The sequence below is a fragment of the Saccopteryx bilineata genome, chromosome 11 (genome assembly GCF_036850765.1).
Source record: "Saccopteryx bilineata isolate mSacBil1 chromosome 11, mSacBil1_pri_phased_curated, whole genome shotgun sequence".
NCBI lineage: Eukaryota > Metazoa > Chordata > Mammalia > Chiroptera > Emballonuridae > Saccopteryx > Saccopteryx bilineata.
Window position 1 is genome coordinate 14,381,737 of NC_089500.1, and position 23,873 is coordinate 14,405,609.

General features: G+C 41.0%; 1 protein-coding gene across 3 annotated transcripts in view; it reads left to right on the top strand.

Annotated features, from left to right (window-relative positions):
• The window catches only part of LOC136315196 (uncharacterized), a 184,547-nt gene that overhangs the window by 19,739 nt on the left and 140,935 nt on the right, over nucleotides 1–23,873 (top strand). For 2 of the 3 annotated variants that reach the window (XM_066246545.1, XM_066246546.1), the window contains exon 2: nucleotides 7,167–7,337. The exons of the other annotated variant lie outside the window; for it this stretch is intronic. In XM_066246545.1, coding sequence (XP_066102642.1) covers nucleotides 7,167–7,337 — 171 coding nt within the window. The remainder of the gene's footprint in view (nucleotides 1–7,166; nucleotides 7,338–23,873) is intronic. 3 annotated transcript variants of the gene reach the window in all.

The following is a 23,873-nucleotide window of genomic DNA, read 5'->3' on the forward strand; positions in this document are numbered from 1 at the left end:
ATTTGGCTCATCCCTTCACCTTCTCTGACCCCATTCCTTCACCCCTCTTCCCTTTGACAGCTGTCTCTCTGCTCCTGGTAACCGCACTTCTGCCTCGATTCTGTTCCTCAGATCACCGTGTTCATTAAATTCCACATGTAAATGAGATCTTATGATAGTTATCTTTCTCTGCCTGGCTTATTTCACTTAGCATAATAATATCCAGGTCCATCCAGGCCATCACAAAACGTAAGATTTCCTTCTTTTTCACAGCCACATAGTATTCTATAGTATATATGTACCACCTTTTTATCCTCTCATCCACTGATGGACACTTGGGCTGTTTCCAGATTTTGGCTATTGTAAACAATGGTGCAATAAACATGGGAGTGCATATCTTTTTTTGAATTAGTATTTTGGGATTCTTAGTAGATAGCATGGTTTTTAATTCACTTTGCCAATCTTTATCTTTTAATTGGTATACTTAGACTATTTAATGTAATTAGGAATATATCAGTGCTTATGTTTTTGTATTTTGTTCGCTCTCTTTTTTTTCCTACCTTTGTATGTGTTGCCTGAACATTTATTAAAATTCCATTTTGATTTATCTATATTGTTTTGGCATTTATATCTTTGCATAGCTTTACTTGTGGTTGGCCTAGATATTGCATATACATAAATTATCATAGCCTACTAATGTTTGCATTTTACCAGTTCAAGTGACATTTAGAAATCTTATCTCTCCATTTATAAGTGTCTTAAATATTTCCTTTGCATCCACTAGCACTGCTATATCAGACTGTGTTATAATTTTTGCTTCACTGTCAAACATGACTTTGAGAACTCAAGAGCAGAAGGGGGCCTGACCTGTGGTGATGCAGTGGATAAAGCGTCGACCTGGAACACTGAGGTCGCCGGTTTGAAACCTTGGGCTTGCCTGGTCAAGGCACATATGGGAGTTGATGCTTCCTGCTCCTCCCCTTTCTCTCTCTCACTCCTCTCTCTCTAAAAAAATCAATAAATAAAATATTTTTTAAAAAAAGAGCAGAAGGGAGATGTAGTGTATTTATTCATATTTTTATTCTTTCCATAGTCTTTCTTCTTTCTTGATATTTCCAAGATTTCTCTTTTATCATTTTCTATTTAGAAAATTTCCTTTAGACATTCTTTTAGGACAAATCTGGTGGAAAAATTAGTTTTTTTTTTTTTCATCTGAGAATGTCTTGATTTCTCCTTCGTACCTGAAGGATATTTTGTCTGAATGTAAAATTCTCAGTTGACAGTTCATTTCTTTTAGCATTTGAAGAATATTATGCCACTTTATTCTGGCTTTTATGGTTTCTAATGTCATTTGAATTGTTTTTCTCCTATCACTGCTCTTGCTCTCTCTTCTATTAAGAGGTTTTTTTTTTGTTTGTTTGTTTGTTTTTTTAGTTTTCAGAAGTTTGACTGTGATCCAGGTTTATATTGTTTGGGGTTTAATCAGTTTCTTTACTTTGTAGGAATAGGTATTTTGACAAATTTTATTAGTTTTCTATCAATCTCTCTTTTTTTATATTTTTGTTTATTAATTTCTTGCAAGTACAAATTGTATATATTTAAGGTGTACAATGTGATGTTTTGACAATAGATATATACATTGTGAACTATACAGGGTGGAGCAAAGATAGGTTTACAGTTGTGAGTATGTGAAACAGAGTTTATTCTTGTATTGTTTATTATTGCATTGTTTTCCATAGGAACAACAGTAGACGTACTTTTGCCTCACCCTGTATACGTAAAATAAAACTAACATTTTTCTCAATTCTTATATTTGCCTTTTTTTTGTATGTAGTGAGAATAATTAAGATTTACCTCTTAGCAGATTTCACGTATATAATAAATTATTTTTAACTGTAGTCACTCTGTGGTACACTAAGTTTTCAGAAAAACCATTATTTTTTACATGCTTTCTTAGAACTTTTTCCTCTTTTTTCCTGGGACTCTGATTGCATTAAAGTTAGCTCTTTTGTTAGAGTCCCACAAGTCTACGAGAAGGCTCTATTAATTTCTCCAGTCTTTTTTTCTTCTGTTCAGTTGAGTACTCTTTATACAATAGTTCTTCTGCTCCACTGATTCTTTTATCTAACCCTTCCATTTTGCTATTGACTCATTCATTGAATTAAAATTTTGGGGGGGTTATTTTATTTTTTTATTTCTGTGATTTCCATTTGGTTCTCCTTTATAGCATGTATTACTTTTGTTGACAATATTTTTAAATTTGTTTCAAGTGTAATCATAATTTCTAGGGGGAAGGATAATTATGATGAATGCTTTAAAATCTTTGTCAGAATATTCTAATATCTCTTTAAAGTCAGTGTTGGTATCTGTTGATATTGTTTTTCCTATTGAGATTTTCCTAGATATTTATGTAAGTGACTTTCCATGGACATTTTAGGTGTTATGTTATAAGACTCTGGATCTTATTTAAATAGTCTCTCTTAACTTATTTTTCTTCACATTTACCAGGAAAGGGAAAGAGAACTACTTCTTATTGCCTGGTAGTGGTAGAAGTCCTACCATTCTCTTGGGGAGCCGGAAGTCCCCAAGATGAATAGAAAACACAGACTAAAACATTGAAGGAAAAAAAGATAGAAGTACAGAAAACAATGTAATAAATATAACTTAATGAAAAGGCTTAATTATGTAAAATTGGGGTTCAAGAATAACAGGAGAGAAAAATAGGATAGAAGCAATATTTGAAGAGAAAATGGACAAGAATTTTTCAAAACAGAAAAAGTATGTTATCACAGTTTCAAAGGTTCTCTGAACTTCAAAAAATATGAATACAAAGAGAACTCTCATAATAAAGTTGCTAAAAATATCTGAAAGGAAGCCTGGAAAACAGAAAATGGGTGCCTTACACTCCGAGAATACAAGACCCAACTGGCAAAATAATAAGCTAGAAGCCAGAGGCAATGGAATCACATCTTTAAGATTCTGTGGGCTGGGAGGAGCCATATCTGGAATTTTGCAAAATATCTTGTGAAAATATCCTTCAAATATGAAGACAAAATAAAGATATTTCAATTTACTGAGTAAAAAATAAAAACAAAACTGAGAAAATTTGTTCCTAGCAGACCTAGGGAATTCTTCAGGCAGAAAAAAAATGATCCCATGGGGAAGCGCAGAAGTGCAGAAGGGAGGGAGGGTATTGGAAAGAATATATATGCAGATAAACATAAATGAACATTGGCCATGCAGAACAACAGTATGTGGTGGGTATTAAACTATGTAGAACTAAAATGCATGATGAAATAAATGGGAGATGGATGGGTAAGTTGAGTTTTAAACTTCTATAGTATTTCTTGGAAAGTAGAAAAGATATTAAGTCATTTTAGGTTGTGCATGAGATCAATCATTTATTTCAAGGAATTGGTTTATGTGATTGTGGGATTGGAAAGTCTGAAATCTCAAGAGCAGACTGACAGATTGGAAATTCTCAGGCAGGAGCTGATGTTGCAGTTTAGAGGCAGACTTCCTTCGGGGTAACCTCATTTTTGCTCTTACTTCTTATTGCCTGATTGGATGAGGCTCACCCACATTGTCAGAGGAACCTCTTTTACTTAAAGTCAACTGATTGTAGGTGTTAACCACATCTACAAAGTACCACATCGTAGCAATGCCTAGATGAGTGTTTGATGGAACAACTGGGTACTGTAACCTAGCCAAGTTGACACATGAAAGTAACCATCATAGATTGTAATGAGTCAAGAATGCTGATTGTATTCTTTTTTAAATACTTTAATATTTTAGTTATTGATTTTTTTTTTAGAGAGAGAGGAGTGAGAGAGAGAGGGGGGGGGAGGAGCAGGAAGCATCAACTCCCATATGTGCCTTGACCAGGCAAGCCCAAGGTTTCAAACCGGCGACCTCAGTGTTCCAGGTCGACGCTTTATCCCACTGCGCCACCACAGGTCAGGCGCTGATTGTATTCTTTAGGCTAACTACTAAAAGAACAGTAAACGAATATATAACTAACAATCTAATATAAGGATAAAATCAGATAATAGGAAATATTTGTTTAAAATAATACAAGGAGATAAAGGAACATGAAACAGGTGGAACAAGTAGTGAACAAATAATAAGATGGATGATACAAGTAACATCAGTAATTATGTTAGATGTAAATGGACTTAATGCTTTAGTTAAAGACATTATAAGACTGTATAGAAACATGATCCTATTATGGGCTACTTATAAGAGATACCTTAAAACTAAAAATAAGAAGTTTAAAAAAAAGAATGGAAAAATATATAACTAATATTCAGCAAACTAGACTTTAGAGAAAAAAAGCATTACAGTAGATAAGTAGCGTTTCATGATGACAAAAGGGTCAGTTCATTAGGAACATAAAACAATTACAAATTATTATGCATCCAGTAACATAGCCATAAATTAAAAAGTGAAAGTTGGTACATAAAAGAGAAAAATAGGTAAGTATACAATTGTAGTGAGAAACTTTAACATGTTTCTGGCAATAACTGATAGTGTAGACAGACCAAAAATATCAGAAAGGCTGTGGAACAATATGATACACAAATTTCACTGAGTTGATGTATGCAGAGCCTGGCACTCAGTAATAACACGAATGTATCTTAATTTCAAGTGCACATGGAACATTTACCAAAACTATGTCTATCCTGGGACCTAAATCAAATCTCAGTAGATTTCAAAATTTTAACCATTCAGAATATCTTTTTTTATTACAAAGGATTTAAGTCTGAAATTAATTATAAAAAGATAATTGGAAAATTCTTGGCCCTGGCTGGTTGGCTCAGTGGGTAGCACATGGGCCTGGCGTAGGGATGTCCCTGGTTCAATTCCTGGTCAGGACACACAGAAGAAGCGACCATCTGCTTCTCCCCCCCCCACTCCCCCTCCTCTCCTTTTTCCTCTCCCAGAACCAATGGTTCAATTGCTTCAAGCTTGGCCCCGGGTGCTGAGGATAGCTTGGTTGGTCCCAGCCAGGGATCCTCAGGTGCTAAAAATAGTTTAACTGATTTGAGCATCAGCCTTATACAGGGGTTGCTGTGTGGATCCTGGTTGGGGCACATGCGTAAGTCAGTCTCACTATCTCCTCTCCTCTCATTTAAAAAAAAGAAAAAAGAAAATTCTCTAACGTTTTGGAATTAAGCAGTATGCATTTAAATAACCTTGGGTCAAAGACAAAAATCACAAAATATTTTGAATAATCATGTAAATATGATTTTTCAAAACTTGGTGGGATGCAACTGAAATTGTGCTTAGAGATAAATTTACAGCATTAAATGCAAATCTGAGAGGACTGAAGAGAAGTGATCTAAATACCCATCTCAAGCAGTAGAAAAATAACAGGAAAGTAAGCTCAAATAAAGGAGAAGTGCTAAAATAATAAAAGAAGAAACCAATAAGCCTGACCAGGCAGTGGTGCAGTGGATAGAGTGTCAGACTGGGATGCAGAGAACCCAGGTTTGAAACCCTGAGGTCACTGGCTTGAGCATGGGCTCATCCAACTTCAGCGCCTGCTCACCAGCTTGAGCGTGAGATCATAGACATGTCCCCATGGTCACTGGCTTGAGCCCAAGGTTGCTGGCTTGAGCAGGGGGTCACTCACTCTGCTGTAGTCCCTCAGTCAAAGCACGTATGAGAAAGCAGTCAATGAACAACTAAGGAGCCACAACAAAGAATTGATGCTTCTAATCTCTCTCCCTTCCTGTATGTCTATTCCTATCTGTCCCCCCCCCTCTCTCTCACAAAAGAAGAAGAAGATGAAGAAGAAGAAGAAGAAGAAGAAGAAGAAGAAGAAGAAGAAGAAGAAGAAGAAGGAGGAGGAGGAGGAGGAGGAGGAGGAGGAAGAGGAGGAGGAGGAGGAGGAGGAGAAGAAAGAAGAAGAAGAAGGAGGGAGAGGAGAAGAAGGAGGAGGAGGAGGAGGAGGAGGAGGAGACAAAGCAGAAGGAAGAAGAGGAAGAGGAAGAAGGAAGGAGAAGGAGGAGAAGAAGCAGGAAGAAGAGGAAGAAGGAAGAAGATGGAGAAGGAGGAGAAGAAGCAGGAGGAAGAGGAAGAAGGAAGAACAAGGAGAAGGAGGAGAAGAAGCAGGAGGAAGAGGAAGAAGGAAGGAGAAGGAGAAGGAGGAGAAGAAGAAGAACAAGAAACCAACAAAATATATAGGATTCAGATTGGGCCTTCTAGAACAGTGGTCCCCAACCTTATTTTGGGCCATGGACTGGTTTTTAATGTTAGAAAATATTTTCATGGACCGACCTTTAGGGTGGGATGGATAAATGCACAAAATAATGCAACCGGCGTAAAAACTGTGGTATTTTTAAATATAATTGTCGAACTTACAAGACAGGCATCAAGAGTGAGTCTTAGATGGATGTAACAGAGGGAATCTGGTCATTTTTAAAAAATAAAACATCATTCAGACTTAAATATAAATAAAACGGAAATAATGTAAGTTATTTATTCTTTCTCTGTGGACCGATACCAAATGGCCCACGGACTAGTACCGGTCCATGGCCTGGGGGTTGGGGACCATTGTTCTAGGGCATTTGCTATACCCAGATATACCTAACTCGGGCAAGTTTATATTTTTTTCAATCAGTAAAACGAGGTCAAATTAGAGCACTTTGTTTTGACTCTGGCTTAGATATTAGCATACCCAGGTTCTAGTCAAAATTCTGCCATGACTGAACCACATGACCTCTTTAGGCCTCCTTTTTATCTTTTTGTCAACTAGAATTATAATACTCAACTTATTGCACAGGGTTTAGATTATGGTGTATTGGAATAAAGGAGAAGACGAGGTGGAGATTTGAACCTAGAGCCCTAGGTTCCAGCCCTGCCTCTCTTACTGACTGTGCCATTAAGTCATGTATCCTAAGTTTTCATCTATAAAATAAGAGGGTTGTGCTCCCTTTTCTCATTCTGCATCAGGAATAAGATATAATTGTCCCTATTTCCCAAATAAGGAATGTGCAATAAAGAAAGGCTAAGTCACTTGCTCAAGGACAGGACTAGAAATAGGTCTCCCACTTCCTGGGCACCATTCTCTATTTCATCTTTCTCTCTCTCTGAAGAACTGATGGTTTCTGAACGTTATGCTCAAAAATGACTCTTTGGCTTGCCATGGCATCTGAAATTTCCATCTCTTCTCATTTCTTTAGGATTGGCCTCTGAAGATGTTGTACAAAAAGAGGTGCTGCACTGAAATGGCGCTTATAAGCCACCAAATGGCACTTATGAGCCACCACCAAGACCCCAGTCCTGATTCCTCAGCTGGGTTATCCTGCCCTCGAGTAGCCGCTAAGGCATGGGACCCTCGAGGATGCTTCCAGGTACTGTTCAGGAGCTGGTCTGAGACCCGGCTGCTCAGACCAGCCGTGTGCTGCTTGTGGGAAGCAGTGGCCCAGTGTCGTCAAGCAGCAGTGACTCTTACAAGTCTTCCAGTGTGATATTGATGTAGATCGTTAAGGTGGAGAAACAGCATTTTATAATCGGAATGAATAAAAATATTTCTGCAGTGTGTTCCCTCTGTGAAATGGAGACCTGTCGTTCAAATACCAAATGCAATTCAGTCTCTTGGGTAATTATTATGTAATTACCACAGCTGTTGCCGCACTGGTGTGTGGCTGCTCTGTGCATGCCCTGGGCTTTGTCTCGTGGAGAGGACCAAGGCTGAGCGAAGTTCCTGGCCTTGCCTACTGAGCAGTCACTTACATGGCGGAGAGATTCCACCTTTTACTAAGGCGATGGGTTCTAAAAATTCATGTGTATTAGGAAGGCACAGGTAGGAAATAATATTTGAGGTGGTTCTGGGAAAGAAAGCTGTTTGGCTGCTTCATAGACTGGGGTAGTACTGTAGATAGAGGATAAGAGGGGTCAGGGAAAAAGTTAGCCTGCTTGTAAGAAGGACATACAGAAGTTAGGGCTGTTTAACGGGGGGGGGGGGATCAAATGGAATGGATTGGATTGATGGAGCTTTTCCAAATCATCCTGACCTGGCATTTGTTTGAGTGTTTTTTTGAATTTTGATCAGTGTGTTTCCTTTATAATATGTATGCCAACACTGAAGTGGTCCAGTGTCCCCAGGATCCAAATGCATGAAGTCACTTGAGCAAGCCAGATAGGGAGGTTTCTAACCAGGCAGCCATTTGGGTCCATTCAGGGCCCACTTAAGAAAATTACCCGGATTTAAGATAATCCTCAAAGGATTTTGGTTCCATTAAAAATTTTGAACACAGGATAGATGTAATCCTTGATTCCTCACTTAATAAACTACAAAGGGAAATGGGCACACACATCTGCAATAGCGGATGGTTAGAAATAACTTGACTGGAATACACCCAGACAGACTGAAATACGTTTGAAATCATCGGTGACATTTCAGATGGTTGTTCCTTCCCCCTTCACTTTTCCAGTCTGATGAAAAAAAAAAAAATTTCCCCTCTTTTTACAGAGTGTTACAGGAGCATTTATACTTGTCTGTATTCCGGGTTGCCAGGGCATGTTGCTTACTGACTCTGTCTTGCAAATCAGGGTAGAGATTTTAACGATCTACCAGGTGGCCACCACTGCACTGGTTGCCTTGGAGTTAACTGAAATGGGAGAGAAGGAGCCTGTTCTTGTTAAGGAGACAAGACTAAACCTCTGAAAAAAAATGTAAGATATTATATATTCAATATATTCCTGTTACACTTTTCAAACTGGTTTTGTAAGCATCTTTTCTTTTGATACTAGCCACATATGGAGGGTATACTACGTGCCAGACACCATATGTATTCTCGCATGTAGTCTTGCTAAGAACCCCGTGATGTAGGTGCTGTTTCCTTTACAGGTAAGGTCCTGCTGGCAGGTAAGGTCCTGCTGGCAGTTCTGAGGATAGTCAGAACCAGCTTTTAAAATAGATTAAGAGACAGGCTCACGGAGACGAAATGACTTCCACACAGTTATATATTTTACCCGAATGACCTACTTTCCTTAGCCCTTTCTTATAGACCCGGCCTCAATAATACCAGCGTGTGACTCTTCTGACATTGTGTTAGTATTGTCCTGTTTTTATACCAGCGTTTTATTTAGATCTATAGTCTAACACTGTGTGCGGGACTAAGAAGGATACTTTGCAGCGAGTTTATTTAATGACCTGTGTAGCCTCCTAGATTCAGAATGAGACCTGGAGGGAGGGTTAGCCAGCAGATTTTGAGAGGGCAGGTAGATTTGATCAAGTGGAGGACACACTTAAGGAGATGGGGCCAAGAGTAGAACTTTCTGCTGTCTGTCCCAGTGCAGTCTGCTTGGGCCACAGAGGGCTGTGTGTGAGCATGGCTGTCTCAGATTGGGCACTTGGAAGTGAACTTTGAAGCAGAAAGCTATTATTCAGGAGAGATGCCTGTAAGGAGTGGGGAAGGCAGGACTGGGCAGAGGGAGAGTCTACCTGTACACCTGGGGCAGTGGGGCCTCAGCTGATTTTGCAGGGAGCTCTGGTGATGGGGTGGCCCTTCAGAGCTGTCCCGTATGGAGGCATGAGGACCAGACCTTTGTATCCCTTCAGAAGCCAGCCACAAGAAGGACCATCATTCTGGGGAGGCAGATCCTTGCCACTGAGGGCAGTTCTGAGTGATGACCTCCGCTCTGAGTCACAGCGGGCAGAGTGTGTCAGTCTCGAAGAGGGGACCTGGTGGAGAACCTTAGTGTGCTGCCCACATTCCCTTCTTTTTTACAATAAATTCACTCTATCTGGGAACATCTTGTTTTGAATTCTGGTTGGTGTTGTCTCTGGAGAACTTGCAAATAAAGCTTCAGTGGAAATGCTATCTCTCTGGCTGCTGCAGTTGACCTCGAGGCTGTGACTGATGCGTGGTACTGCCCTTCTTGATCGTTCATCCTAGATGCCCCTTAGCCTTGGCTAGCCCCTCGGCTGGTCTAGGTGCCTTCCCTTCCTGAGGGACTCGCCCTGCCTACTGTGCCTTTTTCAGGTTATGGCTGCTTTTCTTACCCATTTACCATTAAGTACTAAGTGTGGGGGCTTCATGAGACTACACAGCAGACCATCTGATTGCAACACACACTGTTCTCTCTTCCACAGTGTGGCAGAAGGAAGCCCCTCCTGTGCACCCGGGTCAGATACCCTTGTCAGTGTGCTTGATTCCTTTGCTTGCCCACTGGTCTCTTGGCACGAGGACCCCAAAGTAACTGAATGGTATTTGTAGCTGAAAGTTCAAAAGAACTCATGCTGTGTCCTTTGTAGAGGTGTTCCTTCTTTGAGAATTAAGACCATTAGCCTCACAGATCCTAAACTTGCATGGATAGCAAACATACCGTTCAGTGCCTCGAACAGAGCCTGGTACATTAGGGAGTGTTCATTGAATGAATGAATGATGAATGTTGACCAAGCTTGGTTTTACTTTGCCATTTCTGTTTGACTCCCTCTTTCCACTCTCCTGCAGAACTGTGGGCACCTAGCTCTCCTCCCTGGCTTTGGTGCACCCTGTGACTCTGTCACTCTCTTAACTCTGTGGTCTCTTTTTCACCTTGCATGCTCAGCCCCACTCCTCGAGGCCTTCTGGTCTTGCTCCTACTCTTTCCAGGACCTTTGCTGGGAGATTGGTTAAATGCCAACCTCAGTGTTTATGGGGCCCATTACGCACTTCCCAGGGTCCTCCTGGAGGAGCTGCTTTAACTCAGCATCTACCCCCGAGAGCAGTCATTTCGGGGCCACTTGCAGTTAAGAAGGAGCTGGATATAGGGTGTGAGGGAATTTGAATGTCTCTCAATCCATCCTTGGCTGTCTGCGGCTCATTCTACTTATGCTGAATGACGTAGAATTGAAAGGGAAATCCAGGTGCAAAGGGAGCATGTATTTAGAAGCTGGAACAGGGATTTCAGGGTATTCCAGGCACCACGGAGGAACTATCAGCTGGCACCAAGACTGTTAAGTTTCTAATGCTAATGAATCAAAACAAAAGTCTTTTCTTCAGACTTCTCCCTTGAAAAATTTAATGACTAGAATGGAGATTTCTGTTTTGTAGCGCTTTAAGAAAATGTGGTTCTGTATGTAACAGCCCACCCTGTCTTAAGAGCCTGCTTGTCCTAAATGGGGGTGGGGCTAAGGCCCTGAAGGCTCTGGAACCCTAGTTGGTGCTGCTTACCCCGCTCACGAGTAGGGTACCTACTGGCTGGAGACTGCTCTGAGCCTGAGACTGGAGAGCCCGAGGCTGGCCACTCCTTTTTCCTCCCAATGCAAGACTCTGTGCCATCATCTTGAAAACCTCGTTGCTTCTTGAGGCAGCCCATTCAATTGCTCTGAGGCTAGTAGGGTTAGGAAAATTCCTTACTTGTGACTCCCACCCCTCAGTCTGTGTTTGGCCCTTGGAAGAACAGAGTCAGTCCTCGACCTCTGCCGGGGTCAGCTCCAGCACCTACAGAGTGTCCTGCAGGCACTTGTGCCCTGCCTGCCGAAAGCACCAGAGACAATATTGAATTAAAGTCATAGAAGCCGTACCTTCCAGCTGAAGGTGCTCCGCCCCTGCTTCCAAAACACAGGAATGTGGGTAAGAGGTGCCGATGAGGACCGCACTTCTCTGATGACACAGTCTCTGCCTCTGGGCATCTGCGTCCTCGTTTGGAGTTTCTGGCTCTGTGTTCAGTGACTAAGCACCATAGAAATATAGAAATAATCTTACGGGTGTGTGTGTGTGAGAGAGAGAGAGAGGGAGAAAGAAGGAGAGGGCAATGAGGACTAGGGTGAGGTAAGGTATTAGGAGGAAATAATGTTGGAGATCTAGATCATATAATTGACAAAGAAATTGACTTCTGAAATTTTTGCAGAATCCTCAAGTAAAGTCACCGCACACAACCATAATCACTAAATTTGATTAATCATTGAAGATTGAGTCCAACTTTCAAATGCTCTCCCTCTGGACACAGGATCATTGAATGGATAATCCTACTGCTGGTTCTGCATGGAATGCGTTATCTAAGCCACCTGCAAGTTTGAGATTGACTAGGAGAGACAAGTCAGTGCTATCAGTAAAATCATAATAATTGAAGCTACCATTTATTGCATGCCTACTCATTAGCCAGATACTATATAATTCATGTAACCCCTACTGCACTGTCATGCAACATCCTTGGACAGTGGGTATTATCAGAGATTCTGTGACCAGTATGTGCCAGAGCTGGGACTATGGTCCAGACTTCTCTGACTGCATAACCTTGGTTCTCTCCATGAAGACCCACTGCCTTTTCTACAGAGACATGAGCAGAAATCTGTCACAAGGCACAACAGCGTTGTGCCGAAAACACTGCGAGTTCAGTTCAGTCCACACAGCCTCACTGCTCATGCAAACACCTTATGGAATAAGTTTAATCTAGGCAGACGTCATGGAGGAGGTGTCTCCTTGCCTAAATTGTACAAGGAATGGAGAATTCTAATTCACAGAGAAATCAACTTGGGCTTGCTTTGGATTTGGTTTTCTTAGGGATCAAACACACATGAAAAATGGAAAAGCTACCTTCTTTCCTCCCTTTTTTCTTCAGCAAGGAGGAAGCTTAACTTAAAGGAGGTGGAGAGGGTTCTCTCCCTCTGAGTCTCTCCTTTTGCCTGTACCGAGGGAGGAAAACCCATCTCCTTGTTTATTTCTTTCCTCCCTCTCTTCTCAGATTAGAGTTCCCATCCTGCACTTTGTGGTTTTCACTTAACGAATGTTAATGAGATGGCATTGTAATCACCGGATTTTATAAATATCTCATCCACATATTGGACCACAAAACCCAAATGAGCCAGCTGAGCATCTATATTCCATGAGCCTGTGTTTTCCCCACAGTCTTAACCAAAGGATGTAAAACGTGTTCTTGCTTAGACGCTGTTCAGGCCCATGGGTGTTAGATGCTGAGGACAGCGGCTGTCTGCCTGGGCCTAACTCACGTGGCCTGTTGGGTATGAGCCGTTCACACAGTCCTGGGTGATGTAAGGGATTTAGGCTTGATCAATTATACCCTTTTCAAGTTAACGCTAGAAAAATGAGAAATTGATTTTTTGACGAAACAATATTTTAGAAATTCAGGATATAAAAATGGGATTTGACCTCTCTTATCAAGTCAGCTATCATCATGATGATTACAGTCTACAATTATGCCATATTTTGTATGTCCCGGCCTAACGTGATCAGCTTGTCAGACTGGTTTCGGGAAGAGGGTAGAGCGATGATTAAGCATCAGCTGCAGCGGCTGCCTTGCGGTGAAGGAGGGCCTGGCGGTCCGTGGTGTTCAGCAGTCCGCGCAGCGAGCATCCTGCGACGCGGCCGTCAGAATCCGACCATCTGCCTTAATCTCTCTGCAGAGCTCTGGACTGAATAATTTTCTGGTGTTTCATATTTTTACCTGGCATTTCTTTCCTTTTTATTAAATTTATTGGGGTGACACTGGTTAACAAAATTATATGGGTTTGCATGGATGGACCTGGAGAGCTTATGCTACATGAAATAAGCTAAGTCAGAGAAAGACAAGAGCCATATGATTTCACTCTAATGAACAAAATGAACCAACAAGCAAAATAGAGACACACCATACCTGGTAGTTCTTATTTTTACCGAATATACTTCTATTATGTCCAAACCATAACCAAACAATAAACAGACGGAATATGTATTGCAGAGTCTATTGACTTACCGTTAGGTTAGATAGCATTTTGAAGTTAGGACTGAACTTGACTCATCTTTGTATCCTCAGCAATTAGCACATTGCTTAGCCCATAGAAAGGACTTAATTCATGTTCATTTAATATTTGTAAATTATAGTCCAACTTTGGAACTATCTGAAGAATAGTCCCCACTCTCTCTCTTTCTCTCTCCTCTCTAAAATGAATAAATAAAATCTTAAAAAACAAAACAAAGCAAATGATTTGAAACCCTGGGCTTGCCTGGTCAAGGCACATATGGGAGTTGATGCTTCCTGCTCCTCCCCCCTTCTCTCTTTTTCCTTCTCTCGCTTCTTTCTAAAATGAATAAATAAAAACTTCAAAAAAAGAAGAAGAAAGAATAGTCCCCAGGCTTCTCCACTGCAGTAATGTGAAAGAAATCCCGGTTCTTAAGCACTTGCAGTAAAAAAGGTTGTTTGTTCTGGGTGACTTTTTGCAAGGTGGTTAGTTAATCCAAATATTGAGTGACCTGGTAAATGAAAAAAAAAAGAACTATAATGAAAGGAGAATGTGAAAGATTTTGTTAAAAACAATGACCACCACCACCTCTCTGTACAGAGGGGAATCCGAATGACTATCTCTTTAACTTTCTTACTAAAAATTCCCAAATATTTGGAATAAAGGGCCATTTTAAATACCATTTATTTAATCACAATTTAAAGAGTCATTATAATCATATATTATATGAATTCTTGGATCTGCTTTTAGAATTTCTGTCCTAGAATAGAATATATTGACTTTTCTGTCTCCTCATCACTAATAATACACTATTAATTATAGTAACTTTTTCATATGTTTAATATCTGTCAAGACTTGTCACTCATTACTAATTGTTTTTCAATATTTTAAAGTTATTTTTGCATAGCTTTTCTTTAGGCTGAACTTAGTCATTTTGTCAAGTTCAGTTGTTCTCTGCCTGCTGCTTGCCTTCTATTTCCAAAATCTGTTTGGAATTTTCATGGGGATTGTGTAAAGTTTATTAATTTGTGGGAAAATGGACTAGTTTGTGATATTATATCTCTCAAGTGATGTTCTTCTCTCTAATGCTACAGAAGCAACACTGTGGAGCAAGGAAACAACCAGTGTAAGAATCAAGTCATGCTAATTCTAGTGTCCCCCCAGTTTAACTGTGCCTGTTTAGACCATAGCTCTCTATTCTCAGATGTGGGGAGGCATAAGCACCTCTGTGTATCTGAGGATTTGTTATTTATGGGGTTTTAGTGATTTATTACCTTTTGTTTGACAGAATATAGATTCCTTTTCCTCAATTCTAGAGTTTTGTGTCAGATAAAAAATGAGATTATAACTCAATACCTAGAGGAGGACCTCTAATTCTAGTTAGGGAGCAGGAAGTTACAAGAGACTTCTTCCTCCACTCTAAAAAAGAGAATAAACCAGGTAAACTACAAATCATAACCTTTACATTTTTTCCCATTGATTTGAAGGGGAGAGAGTAGAGGGAGAAAGAGAGAGAAGCATCAAATTATTATTTCATTTAGTTGTTCCATTTAGTTGTGTACTTATTGATTGCTTCTCCTATGTGCCCTGACTGGGAGTTGAACCTGTGACCCCTGGCGCCCAGAGTTGATGCTTTATCTACTGAATGACCCGGCCAGGGCCAGAATCATAACTTTAAAGACTCATCATACAGCAACAACCTGAATGTCCATGGACAGACGTGTTTATCCATAGATAAACAAAACATGGTATCAGCACACAGTGGGATATTATTCAGCCTTAACAAGGAAGGAAATTCTGACACATGCTACAACATGAATGAACTTTGAGGCCATTATGCTCAATGAAACCAGCTAGTCACAAAAGGACATATATGAATAATTCCACTTACATGAGGTGTTGAAAGTAGTCAAATTAATAGAGTCAGGATGTAGAAGACTGTCAAGGTCTGGGGGGAAGAAGAATGAGGGGTTGTTTAAATGGGTACAGAGTTTTGGTTTGAGAAGATGGAAAGTTCTGGAGGTGGATGGTGGTGATGGTTGCACAATAATGTTGATGTGCTTATTGCCACTGAAATGTACACTTAAAAATGAATAAAATGGCCTGACTAGGCGGTGGTGCAGTGGATAGAGCGTCGGACTGGGATGTGGAAGGACCTAGGTTTGAGACCCCGAGGTCACCAGCGCAGGCTCATCTGGTTTGAGCAAAAACTCACCAGCTTGGACCCAAGGTCACTGGCTCGAGCAGGGGGTTACTCAGTCTGCTGAAGGCCCACGGTCAAGGCACATATGAGAAAGCAATCAATGAACAACTAAGGTGTCGCAATGCGCAATGAAAAACTAATGATTGATGCTTCTCATCTCTCTGTTCCTGTCTGTCTGTCCCTGTCTATCCCTCTCTCTGACTCTCTCTCTGTCTCTGTTAAAATAAGTAAACAAATAAAATGATAAATCTTATGTATATTTTACGACAATTAAAAATAACCCTCAGAACCTGATAGGTGGTAGTGCAGTGGATAGAGTATCAAACTAGGACGCTGAGGTCCTGGCTTGTGTGCAGGCTCACCGGCTTGTGTGTGGAATCATCAGTATGATCCCAAGGTCACTGGCTTGAGACCAAGGTCACTGGCTTGAGCCGGGAGTCACTAGCTCAGCTTGAGATGCCCAGTCCAGGCATATATGAGAAGGAGTCAATGAACAACTAAAGTGACACAACTACAAGTTGATTCTTCTCATCTCTTTCCCTTCCTGGCTCTCTCTCTCAAAAAACAAACATACAAACAAACAAACAAAAACAACCCTCAAAGAGCTAAGAACAGGAAAGAACTTAAAGGAAATAGACTCCAGAAACGATAAGGTGTTTCTAGGGGAAAGAGCAGGGCAGTGGGAGGGGCGGAAGCATGCCAGAGGCAAGGCTAAGAAGCCAGCTGAGCTTTAGGTAGCTTTTTAAAAAATTAAGTGTTTTATTGAACTATAATTGATATACAGTAAATTTCAAATATTTAAATGTGTAAAATTATGCATTTTGATTTATTATACACCCATGAAACTGTCACCACATTAAAAATAACGAGCTTACTACCTCCAAAAATTTCTTTGTGTCCCTTTTGTAATTCTTCCTTCTTAACCACCCCCCATCCTAGGCTACCAATGATCTGCATTTTGTTGCTATATATAGATTAGTTTGTATTTTCAAGAATTTGAGATAAATTAGCCATGTAGTGTGAACTCTGTTAGGTTTGGATTCTTTCACACAGCATAATTATTTTAAGATTCACGAGTCCTCGTGGGTGTATCAGTAGTTCCTTCTTATTGTAGGGTAGTACAGTATCCCATTATATGGCCATTCCACATTTTTTTTATATACCACAATTTCTTTTATTCATTCTTCTGCTGATGGACATTGGTTTCCAGTTTTGACTGCTACAAATAGAGCTGCTGTGTAAGTATTTGTACCAGGTTTTTGTGTGGACATGCGTTGTTGTTTTTTTCTGGGGAAATACCAAGCAGTGGAATGACTGGATCATAAAGCAGATATATGTTTAATTTTTAAAAATATTTTATTTATTGATTTTTTAAGAGGGGAAAGAGGGGGGGGTAGGCATGAGAAGCATCAACTCATAGTAATTGCTTCTCGTATGTGCTTTGACCCAGCAAGCCTGGGGTTTCAAACTGGCGACCTCAGCATTCCAGGTCGTCACTCTATTCACTGTGCCTCCACAAGTCAGGCATGTTTAATTTTTTAAGAAACCGCCAAACAATTTTACAAAGTGGTTGTACCATTTTATATTCTCCATGTCCTTATCACCACTTGGTGGAGTTAGTCTTTTTAATTTTAGCTGTTTAAATGTGCATGCAATGACATTTTGTGCTTTAACTTGCATTTCTCTAATGACTAATTAGAGTAATGATTAATTAGAGTAACAACTAATTATACATTTTTTTCATGGGCTTATTTGCCGTCTGTGTATCTGTTTGGATGAGGTGTCTGTTGGAATCTTTTGCCCTCAATGCACGCTCAGTCTCCACATGTGAGCTGGCATGAGCAGTTAGTACCGTAAGGAGCGCCGGCTGCAGATCAGTCCGCATCTACCTCCATTGCTTTATCCTGCGCCTCACTGAGCACTGGAGGTAGCCCACTCTTACCTCCTAGAGTGCCTTCACACAGCACCACTGAGTGGCTTCAACCGCAGAATAAGAAATAAAGATCTCAGATCAGTGCAAAACCAAAAGAATGCTCTATTCCATATGCAATTGAAATAACAGGAGAGGAGGAAAAGAGTTGGACAGATGAACTATTTGAAGAAATAACGGCCAGGAGTTTTCCAAAATTGATAAAAGATATTAGCTTACATATCCAAGAATGTCCAAGAACTCCAGTTCAAAGAAAACTGCCCGTAGGCACCTGTTAGTCAAGCTGCGGGAACCAACAATGAAGAAAATCATCTTAAAAACAGCCGGAGAAAAAAATCATGTAACATAGAGGGGAAATACAATAAGAAAATAAACTGACTTCTTGTCAGAAATGTGGATTATAGAAAATGATGAAAGAATAACTTTAAACTACTAAAAGACAAGACAAAAACTGTCCAGCTAGAGTCCTGTATCAAGCAAGCGACAGTATTCTTAAAAAATTAAGGTAAAAAAAAAAATTAAGGTAAAGTAAAAAAATTATCAGACAAACTAAAGCTGAGAGAATTTATCTTCAACAGGTCCGCATTATAAAAAATGCCAAATAAAGTTCTCCAGGCTAAAGGGATATGATATCAATGGATTTCTGGATGTTCAAAAATATTGAAGAGCACCAGTAAAGATATAACTCTGGATAAATATAAAATACCTTTAGAAGTTATTAGAGAGATCTATAGACACATCCGTATATATCTGGGTATATGTGTATTTATATTTTTAAAGCAATATGGACTGCTTAAAGCAAAAAATAACTGTGCTTTAGAAATTATATGTAGAAGTAAAATATATGAGGAGAGGGAAAAATTGAGTTATACTGTTTTAAGTTACTTATAATGTTAGTGAAACTGTATTAATATTATTTGAAATTAAAACTTGATAAATCAGAGGTGAATATTATAATTTCTAGGGAAACCAGTGATTGCGCTTGAGATGCCCAAGCTATAATTATCTCCAGCTTTTGATGGTGTCCCTCTCACCCCCCAAGCCAGACCCTTTAGATGTGGTGAGCAAGCCTGCAGCACCCTAAGACCCAGCTGTGTAAGGAGAGAATTATCAGAATAACCTCAGGAGCTGGGAACTCAGAATCTGACCTCCTTTGCTGCCAGTTTGGGGACACACAGGAAGCTCAAGGGAAGAATAGGCAGCAGCAGTGTGATGAAGAAAGAAAAAACAGACTTAGTCCCTCTAGACAGGAGAAAATGGCGATGGAAAGAGAGGCCGGAAGCTGGGGTGGCCAGACTCCCGACAGCCTCACAGAAAAACGGCATCTTCAAAAACCTATTCCTGTCTTTGCATTCCCAGTAGTGTTCCCGTGAGCCAAGCCAGCTTCCGTTGTTAAACCACTGAGCTTTGGGGGACTCACTTATTACCGAAACTTAACTTTGCCTACCCAGATTAATATAGTATCTACACTTTCAAAAAAAGATACCAGCGAAAGATGGTGTGCACATAGAAACTGTTCCAATTTAACCTCTTGATATCCAGCTACAGATCCTGCTTCCTCCCAAATAGGCTTGCATTCTCCCCTCAGTTTCTCCTCCTGATGGGCGTGTTCTCCTGAGTCGGCCCTGAATTCCCACCAGTGACGGTGGTCCTCGTATTTGCTACTTATTTTACCATTAACTCATCTTCCTTTGTACTTTATGTCTTATGCCTGGTAACTCAGCTAATGTAAGCTCTTTGAAGTCAAGGACCACGTCCCAAACTCCTTGGTGCCCTTTATGCTGCCTCCCTCACAGGCGGGTACTCAGAGAGCAGACAGGGAGTGTTTGCTAAGTGCACAGTGGCTCACGTTAGCTGGAGCTCTTAGAGTTCTCTGTCAAGTTCCTGCAGCAGCTAGTCTTATCTCCTCAGCAGCACCATTTCCACCAACAAAATGCTCCCTTCACTCTCAGAGATAGGAAGACAGTGTGACTCAGTGCATGGTCTTTGCACTGGAGAGCCTCATGTAGTAGAATTTACTCCTCAGTGGTCAGCCTGCTGCATCCAGCTAGAACAGTGGTTCTCAACCTTTCTAATGCCATGACCCCGCAATACAGTTCCTCATGTTGCGGTGACCCCAAACCAAAAAATAATTTTGGTGGCTACTTCATAACTGTAATTGTGCTACAGTTATGATTCGGAATGTAAATACCTGATATGCATTATGTATTCTCATTGCTACAAATCAAACATAATTTAAACATAGTGATTAATCACAAAAATGATATTTAATTATATATTGAGAAATATTTATTACTAATGGACCTCCTTACCTAGTGTATTGGGGCTACCATTCTGTAAATAGCTGCTTAACTAATGGATCTGTTTTTTCTAGATTAGTGGCAAGTTTTCTATATAGAACAGTGTGAACTACATCATAGGATACACTGCAGTTTTTGCACAGCATGGTATCTTTCAGGGCTCTTTCACACTATAAAGCAGTGGTTTCTGCAGTGGAATCCACATCTCATTTACTTCAATGGGAGACCTGTGGATTCCACAGAAGAGAGATCCCCTGTACGGCAGAAATGCAGTTCCCGACACATTTCTTCCTCTCCTATTCAAGTCAATGGGAGGCCGCAGCAGATTCTGCTCAAATACAGAGCATGCTGCTTAATTTTTTCCATGCTAGAACTTTTCCTAGAGCAGAAAAATTCCAAAGGTGGAATCTGCCACCCCCCATAGACTTCTATAGGAGGCAGATCTTTTACACTGCAGAATCCGCACAGCAGATTGCTCAGTGTGAGGCCTCTTTCAGTCTATTGGGGGTGGCGGATTCCACCTTTGGAATTTTTCTGCTCTAGGAAAAGTTCTAGCGTGGAAAAAATTAAGCAGCATGCTCTATGTTTGAGCGGAATCTGCTGCGGCCTCCCATTGACTTGAATAGGAGAGGAAGAAATGTGTCGGGAACTGTCATTTCTCCGCCTCTTATTGAAATCAAAAGGAGGCTGCGGCGGATTGTGTGGTAACCCAAGATTCTCGGGAGCTCTCTTCCACAAAATCTGCCGCACTCCCAATGAAATCAATAGGAGGTGGATTCAATGCCGGAAACCGCTGATTTCAGCAGTTTCTTCATTCAGAATATGGGAAAATAGTGGGAGATATGGGAGATAATTATACATTGGGGAACAGTGTGAACTACATCTTATAGTGGTCTCTTATAGTATAAGACCGATGTAGTTCACACTGTGTAAATGTATGGTGCTTTGTGTAAGTGTAAGCTGCTTTGTGTACTGTGCAATGATTACACACAAAGCACCTTACACTTACACAGTATTGTGTGTATGGTGTGTGTACTGTTTTTACATTATTAACCTTTTTTACACCAGCAGGCCGTCTCGCAGGCTCTCTTGGCTCTCTGCCTCTTGCCTCTCCGCCTCCTAGGCTTCTGTCCTCCGGGGCTTGCTGCACCCGCCCACTGATGACGTCAGCAAGCGCCGGACACACGTAATGCGCTGCTATGGACTGTGGAGCGTTCCCCTGCTTCCCCCGCCCCTTAGGCCCCAGACGGATGATGCAATCACGTCTGCGCATGACCGCAGGCATTCAGTTTGGAATGCACGTCCATAACGGCGTGCGTTCCACCTGAATAGCGCTGCTGCAGATGGTTACGTGGCTTCTCAGAGGCTAAAGCCATCGGAAATATGTATTTTCTGATGGCTTTAGGTGACCCCTGTGTTTTGGTCGTTCAACTCCTGCCAGAGTCGCGACCCACAGGTTGAGAACCGCTGAGCTAGATTGTTCTGTTGTGGTTGTTAATGCTTTTCTTCAAAGTAAATAGCTCTGGGAGTCAGCATATACTATTTAATCCCAGCATGAAGTCCACCAGAGAGTAGAGATGGTTTTCATAACGAGATCTATCCACACAGGGGCAGATGAAGACACCGCGCTGGGGGCGGAGTGGGAGGGGTACTCTAGGGAGTTAATGTGTGAGGAAGGTCATTGCAGCCAGTCAGAAAGCAAATGGGGAGGACTTCCCTAATGCAGGATTCTGAGACCACTTAAAGCGCTGCCAGAGTTAACTCTACCCACAACAAGGAAACAGTCCAGGCATTCAGCGAAAGGACCACAGGGAGCTACAGAAGTTAAAGAGAATGGCAGCGTTTTCTGGTCTCTTGTTCCTGGTTGGTAGTTCATGATTCTCCTCTTTATATAGTATCCTGATCACCCCAACCCTTCTCCATTTATATCCAAGCCTCACTGAGCTTACCTCTTCCGCCATCCCTTTTCCCGGCTCCAATATTTGCCTGATCCGTCACACGGAAAATTCCTTCTCTTAGTTAGGTGTGGACCAAAGAGTGAGAATGGACAGGCCATGTTGCATCCCCTGGCACCAGTGGGTCATTTCCTGGTCTGAGACTTCCAGGTGGGGGGATGTCTCCCATCTGGGAATTTGGCTCTCTAGAGGAAAGGCTATTTGGGCCATTTCTCCTTAGAAGCTTTCATATTCCAGGTAATTTTGTCTCCTAAGAAGGCTCCAAGTAGTTGTTCTGGTCTTGGCGTGCTTTAAGGCAGAAAACTTTCTTGTACATGTTCCATTTTGAAGGACGTCATGCTTCCAGCAGGACGAAACAAATCTGTGAGACTGTTTCTAATTTTCCATTTAGCCTTGACTTTCCTCTCCTTTAAGTCACTGAATCATCTGCTGTGGCTGTCTTCTACACCTTGTTAAAGACAGCTTCAGTAGGGCCCGTTTCTGAGAAAAATATCCCCAACTAAATTTCCACCTTAGTTCCCAACAGGCCTTGTTTGCTGATTAGGTCACAAAGGTTTCTGGAAGCTAAATCAGATATATTAGTGTTTGTGATTAAAGGAGTTTAGCTCTAAATCCATATAACTGTGATATCTGCTGTAAGATGAGAATGAGTTTTAAATTGATCCCTAAGTGTTGAACAACTGTGTCCACTGAAACACTTTAGACATTTCTTCTGAATCTATCACCTCATGCCATAAGTTGGTCAACTTTCATATTTTCTACATACACTTTTTTTTTCTCTTGCAATGCGGTGCATGCACCCCAGCCAGAAAACTCAGTTACACAAGATCAATATCCCAGCACTAAGCATCTCCTTGGGGCAGGAGATGAGTTCTTATAACCTGGAAACATCTTTAGAATTTGTTGACTTTAGAGGTGATACTTGTTTTCTGAATCCATTGATGTAGGCATATCCGTTTACTGTCTATAGACACGAAAACTTTATAAAATGTAATTTCAAGGCATACCTCCCATTACCAAATAATGCATTGAGCTTTTGCTGTACGAATTTGTTAACCTTTCAAGGGGAATAATGGCACCTGGAGCACCTGTGAGTCTGTGCATGACTGAACTGTGTTGTATGGGCTGAATGGGTCCTCGACTTATTTGGCAGATGGGGTAATATTTTAAATGGATGTAGTGGGTTGAATTGTGGCCTCTAAAATATCTGTCCACCTAAAATGTGACCTCATTTGTAACAAAGGTCTATGCAGATATAATTAAGGTAAGGATCTTGAGGTGAGATCATCCTCAATTCAGGCGGGCCCCAAAGCCAATGGTAAATCCTTAGAAGAGAAAGGGAAACAGCTACAGATACACAGAGAAGGTCATGTGAAAATGGAGGCAGATTGGATCATGTGGCTACAAGCCAAGGAAGGCCTAAGCAGCTACGGGAGAAAGGAGAGAGACATCAAACAATCCTCCTCCCAAACTTCCAGAGGGAAACAACCTTGCTGATTGATCCCTTGATTACAGACGGCTGGCCTCCAGAACTGTGAGAGACATGAGTTTGTGTTGCTTTAAGCCACCAAGTCTGTGGTAACATCATGAGAGCCCTAATAAACTAAAATAATAAAGGCTGTCAAATATTTTACATAAAGTAAGGAGCATGTTACTTAAAGCAAAAGCTGTTAAGCCATAGCCCCATGGGCCAAATATAGATGCTGTCTGTTTTGTAAATAAAGTTTTATTGGAACACAACCATGCTCATTCATTTATGAATCATCTCTGGCTGCTTTTGTGCTACAACAGCAGAACTGAGTAGTTGTGACCAAGATGTAAGGTCCACAGT